The 17,869-nt window shown below is 48.0% G+C and overlaps 6 protein-coding genes across 6 annotated transcripts in view; 2 read left to right on the top strand and 4 right to left on the bottom strand.

Moving 5' to 3' along the window:
• Window positions 1–36: 36 nt before the first annotated feature.
• On the bottom strand, window positions 37–1,209 carry EPUS_01820 (Mannitol-1-phosphate 5-dehydrogenase; the record flags this gene model as incomplete). Its single annotated transcript, XM_007806557.1, has 1 exon — window positions 37–1,209. One exon carries the CDS (start codon window positions 1,207–1,209, stop codon window positions 37–39), a length of 1,173 nt encoding a protein of 390 aa, XP_007804748.1.
• Window positions 1,210–1,809: 600 nt separating this feature from the next.
• Window positions 1,810–2,256, bottom strand: EPUS_01819 (uncharacterized protein; the record flags this gene model as incomplete). Its single annotated transcript, XM_007806556.1, has 1 exon — window positions 1,810–2,256. One exon carries the CDS (start codon window positions 2,254–2,256, stop codon window positions 1,810–1,812), a length of 447 nt encoding a protein of 148 aa, XP_007804747.1.
• A 920-nt stretch (window positions 2,257–3,176) lies between these two features.
• Window positions 3,177–4,161, bottom strand: EPUS_01818 (uncharacterized protein; the record flags this gene model as incomplete). Its single annotated transcript, XM_007806555.1, has 3 exons — window positions 3,177–3,413; window positions 3,462–3,983; window positions 4,042–4,161. The coding sequence occupies 3 exons, from the start codon at window positions 4,159–4,161 to the stop codon at window positions 3,177–3,179; spliced, it is 879 nt and encodes a 292-aa protein (XP_007804746.1).
• Window positions 4,162–8,592: 4,431 nt separating this feature from the next.
• Window positions 8,593–10,002, top strand: EPUS_01817 (uncharacterized protein; the record flags this gene model as incomplete). Its single annotated transcript, XM_007806554.1, has 1 exon — window positions 8,593–10,002. One exon carries the CDS (start codon window positions 8,593–8,595, stop codon window positions 10,000–10,002), a length of 1,410 nt encoding a protein of 469 aa, XP_007804745.1.
• A 528-nt stretch (window positions 10,003–10,530) lies between these two features.
• Window positions 10,531–11,778, bottom strand: EPUS_01816 (uncharacterized protein; the record flags this gene model as incomplete). The annotated part of the gene is made up of 1 exon (XM_007806553.1): window positions 10,531–11,778. The coding sequence occupies one exon, from the start codon at window positions 11,776–11,778 to the stop codon at window positions 10,531–10,533; it is 1,248 nt and encodes a 415-aa protein (XP_007804744.1).
• Window positions 11,779–12,454: 676 nt separating this feature from the next.
• EPUS_01815 (uncharacterized protein) overlaps window positions 12,455–17,869 on the top strand; it is a gene marked incomplete at both ends in the record, with an annotated part of 8,606 nt that continues 3,191 nt past the window's right edge. The window contains 3 exons of the mRNA XM_007806552.1: window positions 12,455–14,761; window positions 14,860–15,531; window positions 16,196–16,510. Of these exons, the coding sequence (XP_007804743.1) occupies window positions 12,455–14,761; window positions 14,860–15,531; window positions 16,196–16,510 (3,294 nt within the window). The remainder of the gene's footprint in view (window positions 14,762–14,859; window positions 15,532–16,195; window positions 16,511–17,869) is intronic.

The following is a 17,869-nucleotide window of genomic DNA, read 5'->3' as shown; positions in this document are numbered from 1 at the left end:
TCCTCCAGCCACAACTTGGTTGGACAAGCAATGTATTCATTTCTTGCCTTCCTTCTGAACCTTCTCGACAATAGGAACGATCTTCTCGTAGAGAGGATGACTCTTCTCAAGCCCGGTAAGCTTCTCTGTTGCCTCGGATGCTGATGTTGTGCTCATGATTTTGGCCAATTCAGCACTCTCCTCGTCGCCCTCAACATTTTGGAAGCGCAAGGCCATCTCTACACCCTTCAGAAGTCCATCGACCTTGCCTCCCTTTTCTGCCAATTGCGCTGCAGGCCCAATGAAGCGCTCCTTGCGAGATAATTTCCTCAATGGAGCACGACCCACACGGTCAGTAACATCCTCCAAAGCAGGGTTAGAGATTCGAGTGATGATGGCATTGACATATTTCTCTTGTTCCTCCTTGGTGACGCCGTGCTTTTGGACAATCAGCTGAGAAGTCTCATCAAGAGCCTCATTGACAGCCTTCTTGATCTCGGGGTCCTGGAGAGACTCATGAATTGTCCGGATACCTTTGTAGTGACCAAAGTAGGCCGATGTAGCGTGCCCAGTGTTGACAGTGAAGAGCTTACGCTCAATATATGGTTCAAGGTTATCGACCCAGTGTACACCTTTGATCTCAGGATGGCCAGACTTGAAACCTGTTGTCTCGACACACCACTCGTAGAATGACTCGATCACCACATTGAGGCCGGCGTCCTTGGGTTGAGTTGGAACGATTCGATCAATGGCAGAGTTGCCGAACTCGGCTTTGGATGGCAGATTGTCCAAGGTGTCCTTGTCCATGTTCTTGGAGTCTTTGATGAAGCCCGCAAGTGTGTCGGTGGCATTGATAGCGTTCTCACATGCAATAACAGCTAGGGGCTTGGACATGGTACGAGCCTTGATGGCCTTGGCAATGGGAGGAGCGATGAATTTGAGGATGTTGGGGCCAACCGCACAAGTGACGACATCTGCCTCTGATATTTCTTTGATAACATCCGCCTCGTTGTACTTGGAGTTGATAGCACGATAGTTGGTGATCGTCTTGGATTTCTCGCCCTTGTCGTCAACTTCGGTCACAGTGTACGAGTCTGCCTTTTGGAGAGCTTCGATGATACTATCCATAACATCGACGAAGACGATCTCATAGCCAGTTTCGTGGAAGAGCTCAGCAATGAAGCCGCGACCGATGTTGCCGCCACCAAAGTGGACTGCTTTCCCGACCATGATTGCGGATGATCAGGTCTTGGGTGATGGTAATACGAGGTCAGATTGTGGATTGTGGATTGTTGTGAAGTGTCTGGAGCATAAATGTCAGCGACAGATCCTACTGGAATCACAGCAACTGGGCCAAACTGACCTCGGCTTCGACAGCTCTTTCGTTGAAGATAGAAGGGGTTTATAGGTTGACGGTAGGCAATGAAACAGATGTCGGTGAGAGTTGCTGACCTGCAGGATACAATAATATTCAAAATTCCAGCTCGGTGCGGGGTAAAAGGTAGTGGAAGCTTGGGCCAAGTTCAAACCCCACTGACATACTTACATAACACCCGAACTTCAGCCGCGAAACGTGGTGAAGCCATGTAAGCAAGCCTGAATAGTATGTGGTACGTTTATGTATGGGGTGATGGCCTAGATATTTGGCAGCATGACCTATCCAGCCAATAGAAGATCTCCGACCTGGCCGTAACTCGATTGGATCATTTTTTATTCGAAACTTAGGTTATTTCTCTAAAGTCCTCTCACTGATAGCGTCTACAGAATATGAGCTAGACCTCTTACTCTACTCTTGAAGGAATGAGAACATCTCACCATTAAAAACAACTCCTAAGGACAGAGGAACTCTTCCGAAACACTCTCAGAACTGGTAACCACGACTCTAATCTCCGGTCCACCCATTCGAACCAGCCTCTCCGGCCTACCACCTGAAGCCCTCTTCTTCCTCAGCACATTACCCTTCTCATTAACAACTGAATAACTGGGGGGAATGTTTGCCGATGTCGTGCTTGTCAGTGGGAGAGCAGCAGCAGTGCTGGACGCGGTATAGATTAGAGTTGCTAACGGTGACGAGAGCAGCAAGGTCTGGCTGGTGATCTCGCGTCGACGCTGAGGACGGCTGTAGTTTCGCACAGGTGCTTTGTGCTGTCGTTGGCTCTGTTCTTCATCTTGAAGATATCGTGGTTGGGTGATCTCCGTTGGTGATATGGAGGTGCAAGCGGTTGAGAAAGAGGTAGTCGATGCAGCAGGTGAGATGAGTGGCGAGGCTTCAGACATCTCGCGAGGTTGTTGGTCTGGAGTGCAATAAGTTACAATAGCAGCAGCGGTCTGCTGAGTAAGAGGAAGTCGGTCAAATAGCAGTAGAGTGTAGTTTAGCTTGCGGAAAACGAGTGACTGAGATGTAAAGAAACAAAGACGATTTCTTCACTATGATAGAAATGGTAGAACAAATACCAAAGTGCACATTGTAAGTGACTGGATTTTATGCAGAAAGGAATACAGAGCACACCAGTCTCGCAGAAGCAGCTTGAGAGTCCAGGTCTAATATAGATGGTTGCATGGAAAGCAGCTTGTACCACTACCATTGACAGGCATAGTCTTGCATGATAAAGGGAGCATATTTATGAACAATAGTACATCAGCATGCAGCATGTCAACGTCTCTGGCATCTGCCCTGTACAAGGGCCTGTTCTGAATGATCAATGCAGTATGCGAAGACGCTGCGCAAATCCATGACTTTTTATGCTTGTGGGAGAATTTCCATCGACCGGTAATTGTATCTGCAAAAGCATAGAGAACAAATGTATTCGAAGTGGTTCTTGTTTCGGATACTAAGTACGCATAGGGGAAACATTTGTTGAAGGGAAGGGAATGTTTCAAGGCATGGCAGAAGGCCGTGGTGAGGAGCATTTTCGCCAAGGTTCACCTCCCTCTTCTACGCAGTATTAAGTACTAGTGAATTAGAACGAGTCTGCACGAGGCACATGTAAGCTGCTACTCTGTACAAATTTATCGGATTGTATCGGATACAACATTGCCCAAGGTCGGGGGAAATCGCTGAATATGATGGTGTGGATTTTGTCATTAGAGACATTAGATTCATTCGCTTTACCAGAGCAATCTTCAACCCAGTTATCTGCTCTATACAATGCAGGCATCGATTTACAGTCATGACATTCTAGAATCTCGCTTGCTCTTCAGTAATAGCTTTCTTCCTTGTAAACGCTCCGGCGGCGACCCATCATGAATTCGCCAACCCAACCGATGGTTGCGAGAAGCATTAGGATGGTGGCTGTCCATGTCATACCCAAGAACGCGGTACCTCGATCTGCCGCTAGTCCAATGTCTCCACCAAAGTCGTTTACTGCCTGTGTAGCGCGGAAGATGACGACTGTTGCGATCGCCGAGGCAAGACCGAGACAGATAAAGCCAAGCTATAAATTGGTCAACCAGAGGGGACTGAACATTTTCGAAGGTCTTACAGAGTTGACCCCAAGATTGGCCAATGCAACCTTATGCTCGTAGGCCAGAAGTCCGAAGACTGCCCCGATCATGCCGATGCCAGCTGCGGCGATGCCGATGAGGTAGAAGAAGAACATTGCCCTTGAAGCCATATTGATGGCTCTCACCCCGTTGGTGATCTCATCTGGCCATTTGATATCCGATAGGCCGAGGCCCTCTGGTAGCTTGGATTCGATGATTTCTGTTGGATCAAAAGTGTAGAATGCTTTGCGCTTCGAGCAAGCTGTCACCTCTTCCTCCGCTTTCGGGTCTTTAGCATTAGGCTTAAAGTCACCCTCACAGAACGTCATCAGATGAGCCGAGTAAAAGTCCTTGATGTCAAGAGCATCAGTCACGGCACTACTCGCTGCGTCGATGGCATCATTTCCAACATCCTGAAGTGCATCTTTTCCCTTGTCGAACAAGCCGCCTAGGCCGCCCCTATCAGATGATTCTGAGTCGCCCAAGAGGTTTAAGCCCTGGCCAACTTGGGAGGTATTTAACTATTAAGAATCAGCCCTGCCTTGTTGAGAGTACTTGTCATCGTTATTTGCCACGCACTCTCAATAATTCGACTGATGGAAGAATTTTCGGGGAGTCGCCTGCGAACAGCACCAACATGGACAATATAAAGGCGACGGTGGCGCATGCCAAGGGAAGAATTGCTGTTGCACGCAACATGGCTGTCTTGCTGTGAACTAGTTTCTAGGATCGATTATGTTAGAGACAAAGGAAAGACGACTGAGGATTAAGCCAGAAGACCAGGGAGTGGACCAGCACTCGCAACCTAGCCGGCTAAATTGAAATGACGGGGGCACAAAGTGAAGGGAAGGGAAGGAAACTCAGTCGCCACATCGAGAGGAGAATCGGAAATATATGGCAGCATGATAGATGTCGAATGGCCGAGGCTAAGCTGAATTCCAAACCTCATTGTTTAGAGTTGAAGCACGTCTCATGTCAGAAATCTGCTGGAATTGATGCTCTGTTTGAGACGCCCCTTTAATCTTGGCAGGGCTAGTTAGTGGAAGAGCCGTTTGACCTAGGTGGCCCCTGAAAACAGTCGCCAGGTTTGCATGCCCTGAGAGAGAAGAAACCTTATGCAGTTCAGTTTGAATGAAATGCTCTAGGAGAGAGCGCTGTAGGCATAACAATTTCAACGGATATCCGGACAGCTGTGATTAGAAATTGCTAGTGTTAAGAAGTATTGCGAACGTACAGAGTAGGGCGGCTCAGATGTGTTGAAGTGTGAGGGGCTCGTTTGGCCAGTTTTCGTTGGCTACTCTGTGGCGGTTGTCTTACGATTTAATTGGTCAACCCTCAGGGGGATTTCGGAGAGAATTCTGCCGTATGCGTAAAGCCAACCTGCAAATATTTACCTACGCTACTTCTACTTAATAGGAGCACCGTTCAACAATAAGGCTCATGCTTCACATCCTGCACTCTGAACCACGTTAGAGAGCATGGAAATGAGCGGAACTTTGATTTTAGCCTTCAAGTGCCATCCTGGTGCTAGGTCGAAGCAGTGAGCCTGAAAGTGCAAAGAGTTGACACCTTTCAAGGCAGACAACGAGGAAAGACGCCTCAGAACGTACTCGAGGAATTGGCAGCGGCAAACGATGCCCTCATTTTCAGGCTGAAGATGGAATGAGACAAGCATTGGCGCGGATTGATGCTCTCTTACGGAGTATCTGCTACTAGGAAATACATATGTGGAGCATGACCTGCCAAGCTGCCAGAAGTATCAGGTATGACGCTACGTTATTGGAGCTGACTCAACTGACGAGGTATCTGGATAGAGATATGGGGTGTTTGAACAGTCACATTGTGGAACAGAGCTGACACTGTAGCAGGCAACGAGTTCGCTTTCGTCCCACCAAGTAATCCGCTATCCAGCCGTCGAGGTACAGTTTCGTACGTTTGTAATGTGCGCTTCGTAGGACGTAAATTAACCGAAATTTTCGCCTCCTGACGAGGTTCCTTACGGCTAGAAAGAGAGCTCACAGCTAGGGCCGCATGGGGATAACTACTATGGAAATGCCTAATAAAGGCATCTATTGCCATCCGCTGTAATGAAGTTATGCTCATTTTGCTCCTGCGGAGTTCAGTATGTCCAAAATATCCATATTGGGCTTATTTTGCTTACTACTAATGTTTTGACGCGTTGTGGACCCTGATGGAGCGCCCTGGCCTCCTTTGCATCCTCTTCTGCGTTTCTGTTCGTTGATAAAAATTCTTGGCGGACTCCTTATTTTGTACATTTGACTCTAGGTCCTTGTACAAGTGTCTTGTAGGAGTAAGTTATTTAAGATTTGACAGCTAAAATTGTGTGTTACAGAGGAATGATTCTTACGAACGGTAATCTTAACCCTGCCGCTATGAGACTGGTCGACACCAGCACATGGTAGACTCTAGTTAGAGTCTACTAAGTGTTACTCAAGTACTTACCGGGAGAGAAGGGCTCTGAAAATGGTGCGGTATTAGACCTTGGTAATTTAACAGACGTTTTATTATTCTAAGGATTATAGGGAGGCTCATATAACCATAAGTTAGTTATTATTATTATTCTTACACCTATCGAGCCATTGAGCTCATGAGGGAGTGAACAAAAGCTATGTACAGGATAAACCCTCTGGGGAAGAAAACCTGTAAGCCCTCTGTATCTGTTGTTTGTGTCAGATACCAGGTAGACGTGTCTTCACGAAAGGTTCCGAGCTCTTTCATCTTAATTCTACTCCCTTATGTCCCCTACAGGGAGAAGCGAGTAGATGGGAGCATTCCAGAGTGTTGCCTTTGTGATGTTGTGGGTCAGTTGGTGTTCGTAGGCTGCTGGCGCGTATTGGTGTGTAATTGATCGTAACTCCGCTTGCTTGTGCGTAGGAGTTGTGTGCTTGAGTTGGTGCTGGCCAGCCTCCTTTTGTGTGTAGTCATTTCCAACCTCGAGATAGTCCCGGAAAGATGAAGTCGCCCGGATTCGTAAAGTGTCGTAGTTTGTCGTGGGGTCTGGTATCGGTGTAGAGGATCTCGTCCCTGCGTTTGAGTTACTGGCCGATGTGTTGAACTAATCGTGATACTAATTGTTTGGTATCTTCTGTTCGTAATCGAACTTCTCCCAAAACTTATTACAGTAATCCTTGTTCCCCCTCCTCTTCCTTATACCAGATTGTGTTATGTTGTAAAGGGTCGGTATCATTCGCAACCGCATGACTCTTATTGTTAATGATTTTTTTCTCCTTATAACCTGTTTTTGTGTGATGTTCGGCCTTGTAATGTTCTGTCTTTTTTTGTAACTTGTTATAGTTGCCTGCAGGTGTTGATTAACGCGTTATTAGCGCGTTCAAAAGGTGGAAGGGGGCAGTACTATCTAGATTAACCCTTCGGATGGGTTGATAGGCATTATGAAATCATAGTACTACCGCTTTTTGTTTATAAGAGATTACACACATCTGTAATTATGTTCTCCTGCTTGTGGTCTTATAACAGGTCGCAAATCCTTAATAAAACTATTTCCACAGATTATAATTCGGTCCTATCAGATCTAATCTGTTTCTATAAAGTTACGGCCGCTTGTGAGCACCTGTGACACATTCGATGTATGGCTCAACTAAGGCCTCACGGCTCACCAAATAGCTTCCGGCACAAATGCAGCATTTGTAGATATGCTACTGCAACCTTCCGCAGAGACTCGTAGCTCACGCTTTATCCGGTCGTGGGAGCTCACGCCTGCGGCTTTTGCCCAATAGAGTTCTTTCGCAATTAATCAGTCGTGATGCCACTGAGGAGGCACCATCCGCAACGCGTCGTGACCGCTCGCAAGCGGGAGGACTCATCTCAGCTTCTCTCATAGAGTCCACTCTCTATGAGATACTGATAGGAAGCACCGCGTGAAGGTGTGAGTCCATCGCTCCCCCCATAAGTTAGTTATAATTTGACTATTGTTTTTCGAAAATAACGTCTGAAAGAACAAATTTTATTATATTTCAGGTGTTTAAATGCATAATTATATGTATACTAGGTCATGCCACGTTTAGGCCGAAACTAAGCACATATTGATGGTAGTTTAGGCATAGTTTCCAGAGGGCCTTCTCCTGCTAGGTAGTAGTACTACATAGTAAGTCCCCGCTCTCTTCAGCTTGGCACGATTACCCTTCCGGTTGATGGTTCGTGCCTTGAGAATGATCAGCACTCCAACGGAAGTCCGTTACGAAGTCCCAACATACTCGAGTAACTTTCTTCGATCAAGCTATCATACTGTACGCGAATCTGTCCTACGCTTCAAGGCTTAATATGCACCCGCCAGCTTTAGGCTTGCGCGTACTTATCGTGAAAAGCAGCTTCGGATTGGAGAAACCCCACCTCGTCCTCACTGCTCTACCACCTTGTTCCATGAGCATGGTAGGTCACACCCCATTTATTACAGATCCTGCTCGGTTGTCCAACGTAAGCTTCTGGTAGCGTCAACTCAAAGCCGCATGGTAACGTCATCCTTACTCGTTGACATCGGAACCAACAACCTTGCCAACTGTCAGAGCTCCCTTCTCACTATGTTTTCCATGCGGCTAACCTACTCGAGTAGCAGCTGCTGCAGTTTTACTCTCACATTCTCACATTAGGAGTCGACAGCAGCGAGGATCCGTCCACTACCAAGGACCTTAGTCAACCAGGAGCTCATCCAAGGCAGTCGTGATTGGTCGGACCTTGGGTTTCCGTAAGTGACAGATCCTGGCTCAAGCACTGAAGGACTTCTTGAATACCCCGGCAGTTGCCATTTGGGAAGCTCAGTCTGCTGAGACATTGTGTACGTGTTGAGGCGCGGTGGATTGACGCAACTGTGCGCCAATTCCTACCGGCCCACTTTCCACCTCTTCTTGGACAAGGATGACAGAAACCTTGCTGGTGCCAATCTGAAATGGTGGCAAATCGTGAAGAGCATTCCGTGAGAGCCGTGTTGACGAAAATGTGGTACATGTCATGGAGGCTGCCTCTCTGCTTTGGTGAGGTCATCAAGGCCCTGTCTTATCCCCGTCACCCGGTATATTGTATAAGTGCTCCGATTCCTCCCCTTACCTTGTCCTGTAGTTGAAGCGCTTTTGGTCCTGCTATCCCTCACCCAATATGCCTTCTTATTTTCAAGCTGCTGGCCTCTTGGCTCTTACAGCCTCTGCTTTTGCAGCACCAGCCCCTCAAGCCACAACCGATGCGCCGGCAGCGACCGCAACTGCTGCACCAGCACCGCCTGTTGTGAGCAGCCAGGTTACGGGTCCTACTTCTCACGGCCCGTATAGTGGCCAGCCAACTACGACCGGTGCTCTATCGAACACTGTTCTGGCAGCCTCCATCCCAGCGCTTCCACCAAACCCTACAGCAACGACCTACCTTGCAAATGGCGAACTTCAAGACCCTCAGCCAGCTCCGTATACACCGGCCGGGGGGCTTGGCACCAATGGGACCGAGCCTGTTTACAATGTCAAGAGCGATTTTGATTATCAGTCATTTGCGCTCGCTTTGTATCAGGAGTGGATTGAGCTCGATCTCTTCCACCATGGTCTTGCTACATTCTCTGCCGAAGAGTTCGAGGCCGCTGGCTTGACTGCTGAAGATCGCTACTTAATCCAGTTCATGGCGGACCAAGAAGTTGGTCACTCTACACTCCTCACCAATATTATTGGCGAGAGTGCTCCCGTTCAGTGCACATACAACTATCCATTTACCACTGTGCGCGAATTCCTCGACTTCTGCCAGAAGTTGACGCGTTTTGGAGAGTCCGGCGTGTATGGTTTCCTAGAACATCTCGACTCTCGCGAGTCTGCCACGCTTTTGCTCCAATCCATCACTACCGAGGCTAGGCAGCAACTTATCTTCCGTCAGTTCGATGGCATCTTCCCCATGCCAGTTTGGTTTGAAGTTGGGGTGCCTCAGTCATGGGCCTGGACTTTGCTTGCACCATACATCTCGGAATGTCCGGCCAATCAAACTCGCCTGGCATGGCAGAACTTTCCAGCTCTCGCAATCCTGAATCAGCCAAACCCAGCCCGTCTCGATGCCCGTCAGACTGGTATCAACGAGACCATTGACACTGGTATGAACACTTTAAACTCGACTGTGGTCCCTCCCGAGGAGGCCTGCTTTGATGCGGATGATGAGCTCGCGGACTGCAATCCTCGCATTAGTCAAAACCGCACGATTCCCTTGTCGTACCCAGGTCGTCAGGTCTATTTTTCTTGGGAAACACCAGGAAGGCCAGTAGGGCCGAACAACAGTTACATCACATCGACCACCGCTGGCGCTCCAAAATTCGTTCTGTGGGCCAGTCAATTGAACGTGACTTATTCGCCGTTGACCAACGTGTCTGGCACCACTGGCATGACCGTCCAGCCGGATGTATCAACATTTGAGGGAGATCCAGCTGTAAATGGCACTATGTTTGTCGTTCTTACAGATCTCGATCTGTATGTGACGCCATTCAACATTTCCCAGGTCAACCCTCATGTTGTTGCTGGTCCAGCGCTGTATCAGGCCGGTTAGAGTATCGTTCGCTGGCATGGAGAAGCTTGGACAGTGTGTCGCGGGTAGCGAGTAATATGCCTACAGATTGTTGAGGCTCTATGTATATACTACAAAATTAATACAAAATGTATTGAGTCTTCCGTCATATTGTCCGACGTTTGCACTTTTATTTGATGTCTCTGGATTACAATATGATTACATTTATCCGTCAGACCATTCGACTGTTCTCACTTGTTGGAAGGCTCATGAATCCATCTGGCACAACTTCAAAGCCATCTGCGATCCCACAGCGTAGACTGTCACGTAACGCTGGTTGCCGGTGATTTTCTGCTCGGCAGGGGACGTGGGACCTCAATTCTTGCATTCCACAGATGCATGATACTCCGGTAATTACCTAGCCTTCCAGACCATATACTTGGAGTGACCGTCCTGAGGCCGGACCAATTTCTCCCGCCTTCCTTGCTGTCGTTGACATCGAGGCTTTCAACAGCAGACTCACTTCTATTACCGAAGAGAAGAACCTTGGACTCCATGAGCATGTTTCATTCAAGTCTCTCCAAAAAGAAAAACCCCTTTCCCCTTCCTGTACCCCTCCAGAGTCCCCTGCACCGCCTCCTTCAACTGCTCTTCCTTCGTCCCCCGATCCCACAGCAGCTCCTGCACAGGAACATCCTTGAAGCTCCCTTCCCTCATCATGTTTAAGATGTCCTCTACCGTCTGCTGCTTTTCCCTCGCATGCCGGTCACTCCACTTGCTCACCCAGAACCCGCTGAAGGTGATGTTGTTGAAGATAAGCAGCCCGGTAGGCAGCAGGGTGGGTTGTTTCGACATGGCGCCATATGTCACCATTTGAGCGTCTGGACTGAGCAGTTTCGCCAGCGCAGTGGCGTTCTTACCGCCGACGCAGTTCAGGCCGAGTCTGATGGGTTCGCGGCCTGATTTCGTCCATTCGGCGACTTGGTCTTTGAAGCTTCTTTCCATTAAAGTGGATTCCGTGACTACTTTTGTGGCGCCGAGGTCTTCGAGCTCGGACTTTAGAGCTTTCCAGCCGGGGCGTTCGCGGATCACGTTCAGGCTCTTAATGCCCCATTGTTTGGCGAATTGGATGGCTGCGCGACCGACACCGCTGTTCGCGCCGTTTTGGATCAGCCATTCCTCCTTATCACGTAGGCCGAAAGCACTCCAGTCGACGTAATCCTTCACCATGCGGTACGCTGATACCGGGTTGACGCTCACGGTGCCAACCTGCAACGCGCTCAACCCTTCTTTGTTCGGTATCTTCATGACCTCCCCCTCATCGACTTGCATATGCGTCCTCCATGTCCCCATGCCAGTACGTTTCATGATCACCCAGTCTCCCTTCCCCACGGTTTTACATTCCCCACCTGTAGCCAGCACTTCAGCAACCCCTTCATTCCCCCCTACGGCGCTAGGCACACTCGTACCAAGCGCGGTACCGAGAGGTGGTTTGCTCGGGTACGAGCCTTGGATCTGATTCACATCCGCGGGGTTGATGGGCGCAGCCAGCATGCGTAGTGTGATGGATGTTCGGGTGGGAGGTGAGATTGAATAGGTGTGTAGATGGAGTTTATCACGTGGCTCGCCGTGGGTTGAGTAGACCAGCGCTTTGGATTGCATGTAGCCGTAGGTAGAGAGAGGCCGGATAAGCCGGCGGTCGAGGGGGAGAAGCTGTACGGAGGGTTGGAATCGTGTGCTTGTTGTTGGGTGGGGTATGCGAGTGAATCTCGATGCAAGGATGGGCCGAGATGCTGGCGAGAGGGTCTTGGCTGCCATGATGGGCAGTGCTCATGCACTGGCAGTGCTTGAAAGAAGCGCAGGACAAGCGTGACCCTTCACAAAATCGAAGATCCTGTTCATTGAAGCTGCGGAGATGTTGCCAAGACTTGGAGATGCCGCTCAACTGAACTTCAAGTTGGATTGAAGCTCTGCCAGTGTAAGTAGTATAGTTATGTGCGAAATCGAAGTCCTAAAAGATGTGTCCATAATCTTTGGAAAGCTGAGGGTCTTGCCCCACTACGGCGCTTAGAACGTTAAGGACACCCAATAGGCCTTCGGCCGCTTACAGCCTGTAAGTCACCACACCTCCTGTTACACTGTTATGATAGTCATTTGAAACCTCTTCTGCTTTCTATCTTGTGCTTCGATAACTATGCTCCGACATATAAGCGGAGTCTGTCTGTGATCTCGCGAACGGCAGCCTCCGGCACTTGGCGATAGTCACGTGATTGTCGCAGTTTGCCTGCTTGCCAGAACATCTCAAAGCTGCTTCGATGAGGCTGAGCATGATGTAGGAGTCACAGGTTGGGTTATAACAATTCAGCGTTTCTGGCCGTCCTTCGGTCGACCTCTAGTAGATGGTACAGTTGTGTGAGAATTTATAAGTTACGGAGATTGCAATTTACTGAGCACCTTTCACGGACCTAACACAATTGCCAACGACGATGCAGCAATGCGACTCTTGAGATGGAGCAGTCAGAACGAGCTCAGCCTGACCGATGATCTAGACAAGAACATTCCTCCCTATGCGATCCTCTCCCACACCTGGGGTTTAGACCGCAACGAAGTCACCTTCGCCGATATACAGAAGAGTCAAGGTCAAAGCAAGGCGGGATATGCGAAGATTCGATTTTGTGGAGAACAAGCGAGAAAAGACGGGATCGAGTACTTCTGGGTGGATACATGTTGTATCAACAAAGACAACCACGTTGAGCTGTCGAAAGCCATCACATTGATGTTTAGTTGGTATCGTGATGCGAAAAAGTGCTATGTCTATCTTTCCGATGTATCAGTGCGTAAGGGTGACAACATCGGTGAAGTGCAGAGCATGTGGGAATCAAGCTTGCGAATCAGCCGATGGTTTACACGAGGCTGGACGCTGCAAGAGCTTCTGGCCCCTGCTATTGTCGAATTCTTCTCGCAGGAAGAAGACTTCATAGGGACAAAGCAGACGCTGGCACAGCTGATCCACGAGGTCACGACCCTTCCTCTCGCTGCTCTGTGTGGCACACCTCTCGCTCAATTTCCGATCGACGAAAAAATACGTTGGACGAAAAAGCGCCAGACTAGGGAGACAGAGGACGGAGCATATTGTCTACTCGGAATTTTCAACGTGTTTATGCCGCTTATCTATGGCGAGGGCGACAATGCGTTCCGCCGGCTCAAGGAGGAGATTAACAAGCAGTGTGGCAGTAATATCGCTGGCCGTCTTGGTGTTATTGATGAGGTCAGATCACTGGGATTGTGCCGGAGACTGGCGCCGCTCAATGATGTCGATGACTTCATTGGGCGAGCCGCCGACGTCGGTCAGACGGCACAAGTTTCACGATTAGGCGAGCCGAGGCCTGCAAAACGTGTCAGGACATCGTATGATGTGAACGTCTCGGGGCCGAGTAACAGTCGTTCGTATGGCAACACAACTATATCGCATATGGAAATCATGGGTGGCCACATCCAGCAGTCAGGTCAGGGTTCTGAACACAATTCAATGATGATCAGCGAAGACAAGTACAATTTCCTCCTCAAGTCCCTCCTATTCGATCGAATCGACTTTCGTGTCAACAACGTCAAGAAAGCACTGTTGTCAACCTGCCAGTGGCTCTTTCGTCATCCGCATTTTCGGACATGGTATGAAAATGGCTGCTTAGCTCAACACAGCGGCTTTCTGTGGATCAAGGGCAAACCTGGCTGCGGCAAGTCGACACTCATGAAGACTCTTTTTGAATGGCTTCGTAGGCGAAAGAGCAAGGACCGTGTCCAGCAAACCATCGTCCCTTACTTCTTCAATGCCCGAGCTTCGGCTTCTCTTGAGAAGTCAAGTTTAGGTTTGTACCGTACAGTTGTGCATCACCTTCTGTCTTCGTATCCAAGCATCCGAACTCTATTTGCAGAAAAATTTGCTTTAAAAGACCCAGGACAATTGGGGGAGAACTGGTCTGTGGAAGAACTGCAAGAATTTCTCTATGATACTATCGAGTCGAACGAGTCGTCCGGACTGTGCCTGTTGATCGACGCACTCGACGAGGCCGAGTATGAGGATGATGTCCGACAAATGATCAGCTTTTTACAACAACTTTTTGACCGAGCATTAGCCCTTGGCAGCTCTTGCAAACTCCACATCTGCCTTTCGAGTCGTCACTATCCTCACATCAGCATTACTAGAGGACTTTCCTTGGTGGTCGAAGATCAACTTGAGCACGGTCAGGATATTGATAACTACATCACAAAGGAACTAACGTGCCTTGATGGTCCTGAAAAGGGCGACCTTCGAGCCGAGATTCTGAACAAATCAGCTCGGATCTTTCTTTGGGTCGTCCTTGTCGTGCAGATATTGAACAAACTCGATGACCGTGGAGTACCTTTATCGGAAATGAAAGCTCGGCTCAAAACCATTCCAGCAGGTCTCAACGAGCTATTTCAAGGGATCTTGCTGAAGAGTGACGACGGGATCGAAACCAGCATGCTTTTCTTTCAGTGGATGGTTTTCCGCATGCGTCCACTTCAGCCGGCAGAACTATTTGTTGCAATGGAATACTCTAAATCGCCGGATAACCCGATACGCACTTTACCTACCGAGATCTCTGTGCCTGCGCCCGATCGCCTTGCCAGATTTGTCCTCAACTGTTCACGTGGTCTTGTTGAAGCTGTCGAAGTTGCCCCGTCACAAGCGGCAACGGTCCAATTCATACATGAGACAGTTCGCGAATTCCTACTCAAAGAGAATGGCTTGGCATCAATATCCCGAGCTCTGGCCACGAATGTTGCTGGTATCAGCCATGAAATCCTGCGGATAGCTTGTTTCCGCTGTATATCGATGAATAATATGCCTAAAGAATACGAACATTATTGTGAAGCTAGTCACAAGACCAATGCCTCCTTGGAGACATATTCAGATCTGAAATGCGCCTGAAACTGCCCTTTCTCGACTATGCGATTTCATATCTTTTCGACCACGCTGAACAAGCACAGCAGCATAGTATCTCTCAGCTAGCTTTCTTGAAAAATCAAATCGACGCGAACGGTCTCTGGTTGGACTTACACAGACTCTGGTGGAATGTCCTCGAGCGTTACAAATCTAAGAAGGTCACGTCCGGCGTGACTTTAATCTACTTCATTGCGGAACAACAATACTCAAATTTACTATCAGTATTACTTAGCGTATCGAAACCTGTTAATACAATTTGCGGAACCTACGGGTCTGTCTTACAGGTGTCATCATATCATGGCTCTCGAGAGATCGTACAGATGCTGTTAGATAAGGGCGCCTACGTTAACGCTCAAGGAGGACGCTACGGAAATGCACTACAGGCGGCATCAGGCCGTGGCCACGAGAAGGTGGTGCAGACACTACTGGACCAAGGTGCCGATGTCCACGCTCAAGGAGGACACTACAATAATGCACTATATGCGGCATCAGTATGTGGCCATGAGAAGGTGGTGCAGACACTACTGGACCGAGGTGCTGATGTCAACGCTCGAGGACGCTACAGTAACGCACTACAGGCGGCATTAGAGTGTGGCCACGAGAAGGTGATACGAATACTATATAACTACAAGCAGAGTATAAATCATTAAGCATGTTCAAAAATACACCATCAATTATTCATCTATCTCCGACAGCCATCGCGCGCGTTATAGCTCTTAGCACTAATCGCAATGAGAGCAGTCTTTGAAAGAAGTTCCACTTAGTAATTCTATTAACGTAGATACTAAAGTGTCTTATGTAAATGTTGTATCACAGTAATATAACATATCGATCGTAACGTTAGCATTGCAGCTTGATTGTCATTAGCTACTAGCACATATCTTATGCCTGACTAATCTTTTGTAACAGGCTTTAGCACGCCTCAAACTATTTAACTTTTGCTATTATTTCTACAATTCTATGCTAATCAGTAGTATTCATGGCATGATATCTCTGGAAACAAGGCCTATCTACACATAGAGCAACTTTATAACATTTACAACCTGTCAGAACCTCTTTGTTACAGCACGTGAACACGCCAAGCACAGACAGGCACTACAGAGCTGCCTGGCACTCTGCGAAGGAACTATGACAGACTTAGACAGGACTGGACCCTGAACTGCACACAAGGTCAGACCTGGACAACGTAATGATCAGAGGTGATCAGGGTGAGCACTCATGAGCAATGATCAGAGGTGATCAGGATGAGCACTCATAAGCAATGATTAGAGTGGCCACGAGAAGGTGGTGCAGACACTACTGGACCGAGGTGCTGATGTCAACGCTCAAGGAGGACGCTACGGTAATGCACTATATGCGGCATCAGACTATGGCCACGAGAAGGTGGTGCAGACACTACTGGACCGAGGTGCCGATGTCAACGCTCAAGGAGGATACTATGGTAACGCACTACAGGCGGCATCAGTATATAGCCACGAGAAGGTGGTGCAGACACTACTGGACCGAGGTGCTGATGTTAACACTCAAGGAGGACAGTACGGTAATGCACTACAGGCGGCATTAGAGTGTGGCCACGAGAAGGTGGTACGAATACTACATAACTACAAACAGAGTATGGATCATTAAGCATGTTCAAAAATACACCATCATTTATTCATCTATCTCCGACAGCCATCGCGCGTTTTATAGCTCTTAGCACTAATCGCAATAAGAGCAGTCTTTGAAAGGAGTTCCACTTAGTAATTCTGATAACGTAGATTCTAAGTGTCTTATGTAAATGTTGTAACTATCACAATAATACAACATGTCGATCGTAACGTTAGCATTGCAGCTCGATTGTCTCATGCCTGGCTGATCTGTCGTAACAGGCCTTGGCACGCCTCAAACTATTCAACTTTTGCTATTGTTTCTACCATTCCATGCTAATCAGTAGTATTCATGGCATGAAATCTCTGGAAACAAGGCCTATCTACACATAGAGCAACTCTATAGCATTTACAAACTGTCAGAACCTCCTAAGGCTTCGGAGTTGGTCTAGCATTGCCAGATATTTTCCGCAGAACTCTCCCCTTCCTTCTACACCCCTGAACACCCCCCCCTCTGACTTTGAGGCGATAGGCACACTGCCTCTTCTTCTCTAGGTGTTCCCAGAAATGCTCCGAAGGGTTACCTATGGCTGGAGTATGTAGAATATAGCCTAACATCTCGTTGATGAGTAAGTCAATAAATTGTTGATGGAGTATCTTCCTCTTCTGATGCATCTGAGTTGTCTTCTAGGTTAGATATGCATAGTTTTGGCAAATATCGATGATCAATAAAGAGAAGCCTCCAGCATGAAACCCCATAGTAGTAGGATCAGTCATGATTAGAGTAGTATATGCTTTTGTTGCACTGTCAATTGCTAAGAGTGTTCCCTCGCCAAGTAGAAGCAGAAATAATTGCAGGGGAATAATGATAAGCATTCTAAAAGTCATATGAATAAATGATAGACGTTGCAGGGGCAAAAATTAAGGGATACCCTTGTCAATAGGATGTTGTGCAGTCGTTAGCAATGCTTCAAGCAAGATTAGGGCTAATGCATTATTTTCTCGTATCTTCGACGTTTTTTTGGTCTGGCGACCTGATGACCTGATTTTGAGGCCATAGAATGATCTATCAAAGTTTCAGAGTTGTCCGAGTTATGGTTGTTGAATAAATAAAAAAAAGGAAAGGATGCGTTGGTGGAGATTGAGTAAACAGATCGGCGCCAAGGCCTATGGCGACAGATCAGCCGGGCATGAGATACAGTACTCATATGGGAGGGAAATATAGAAAATCTAAAGACTGTGGGGAGGAGCTAGACTATATTATACCAGTCTCGATAGGACATAGCTGTTGATTGAAGACGAGCTTTGTGAACTATATCACACATACGTGGAAAAATGATCGTCGAAGCTTTGATGA

The sequence above is a fragment of the Endocarpon pusillum genome (genome assembly GCF_000464535.1).
Source record: "Endocarpon pusillum Z07020 unplaced genomic scaffold scaffold5526, whole genome shotgun sequence".
Taxonomy (NCBI): domain Eukaryota; kingdom Fungi; phylum Ascomycota; class Eurotiomycetes; order Verrucariales; family Verrucariaceae; genus Endocarpon; species Endocarpon pusillum.
The sequence above is the reverse complement of the archived record's forward strand: the minus strand, read 5'-3'. Positions and strand labels throughout refer to the sequence as shown.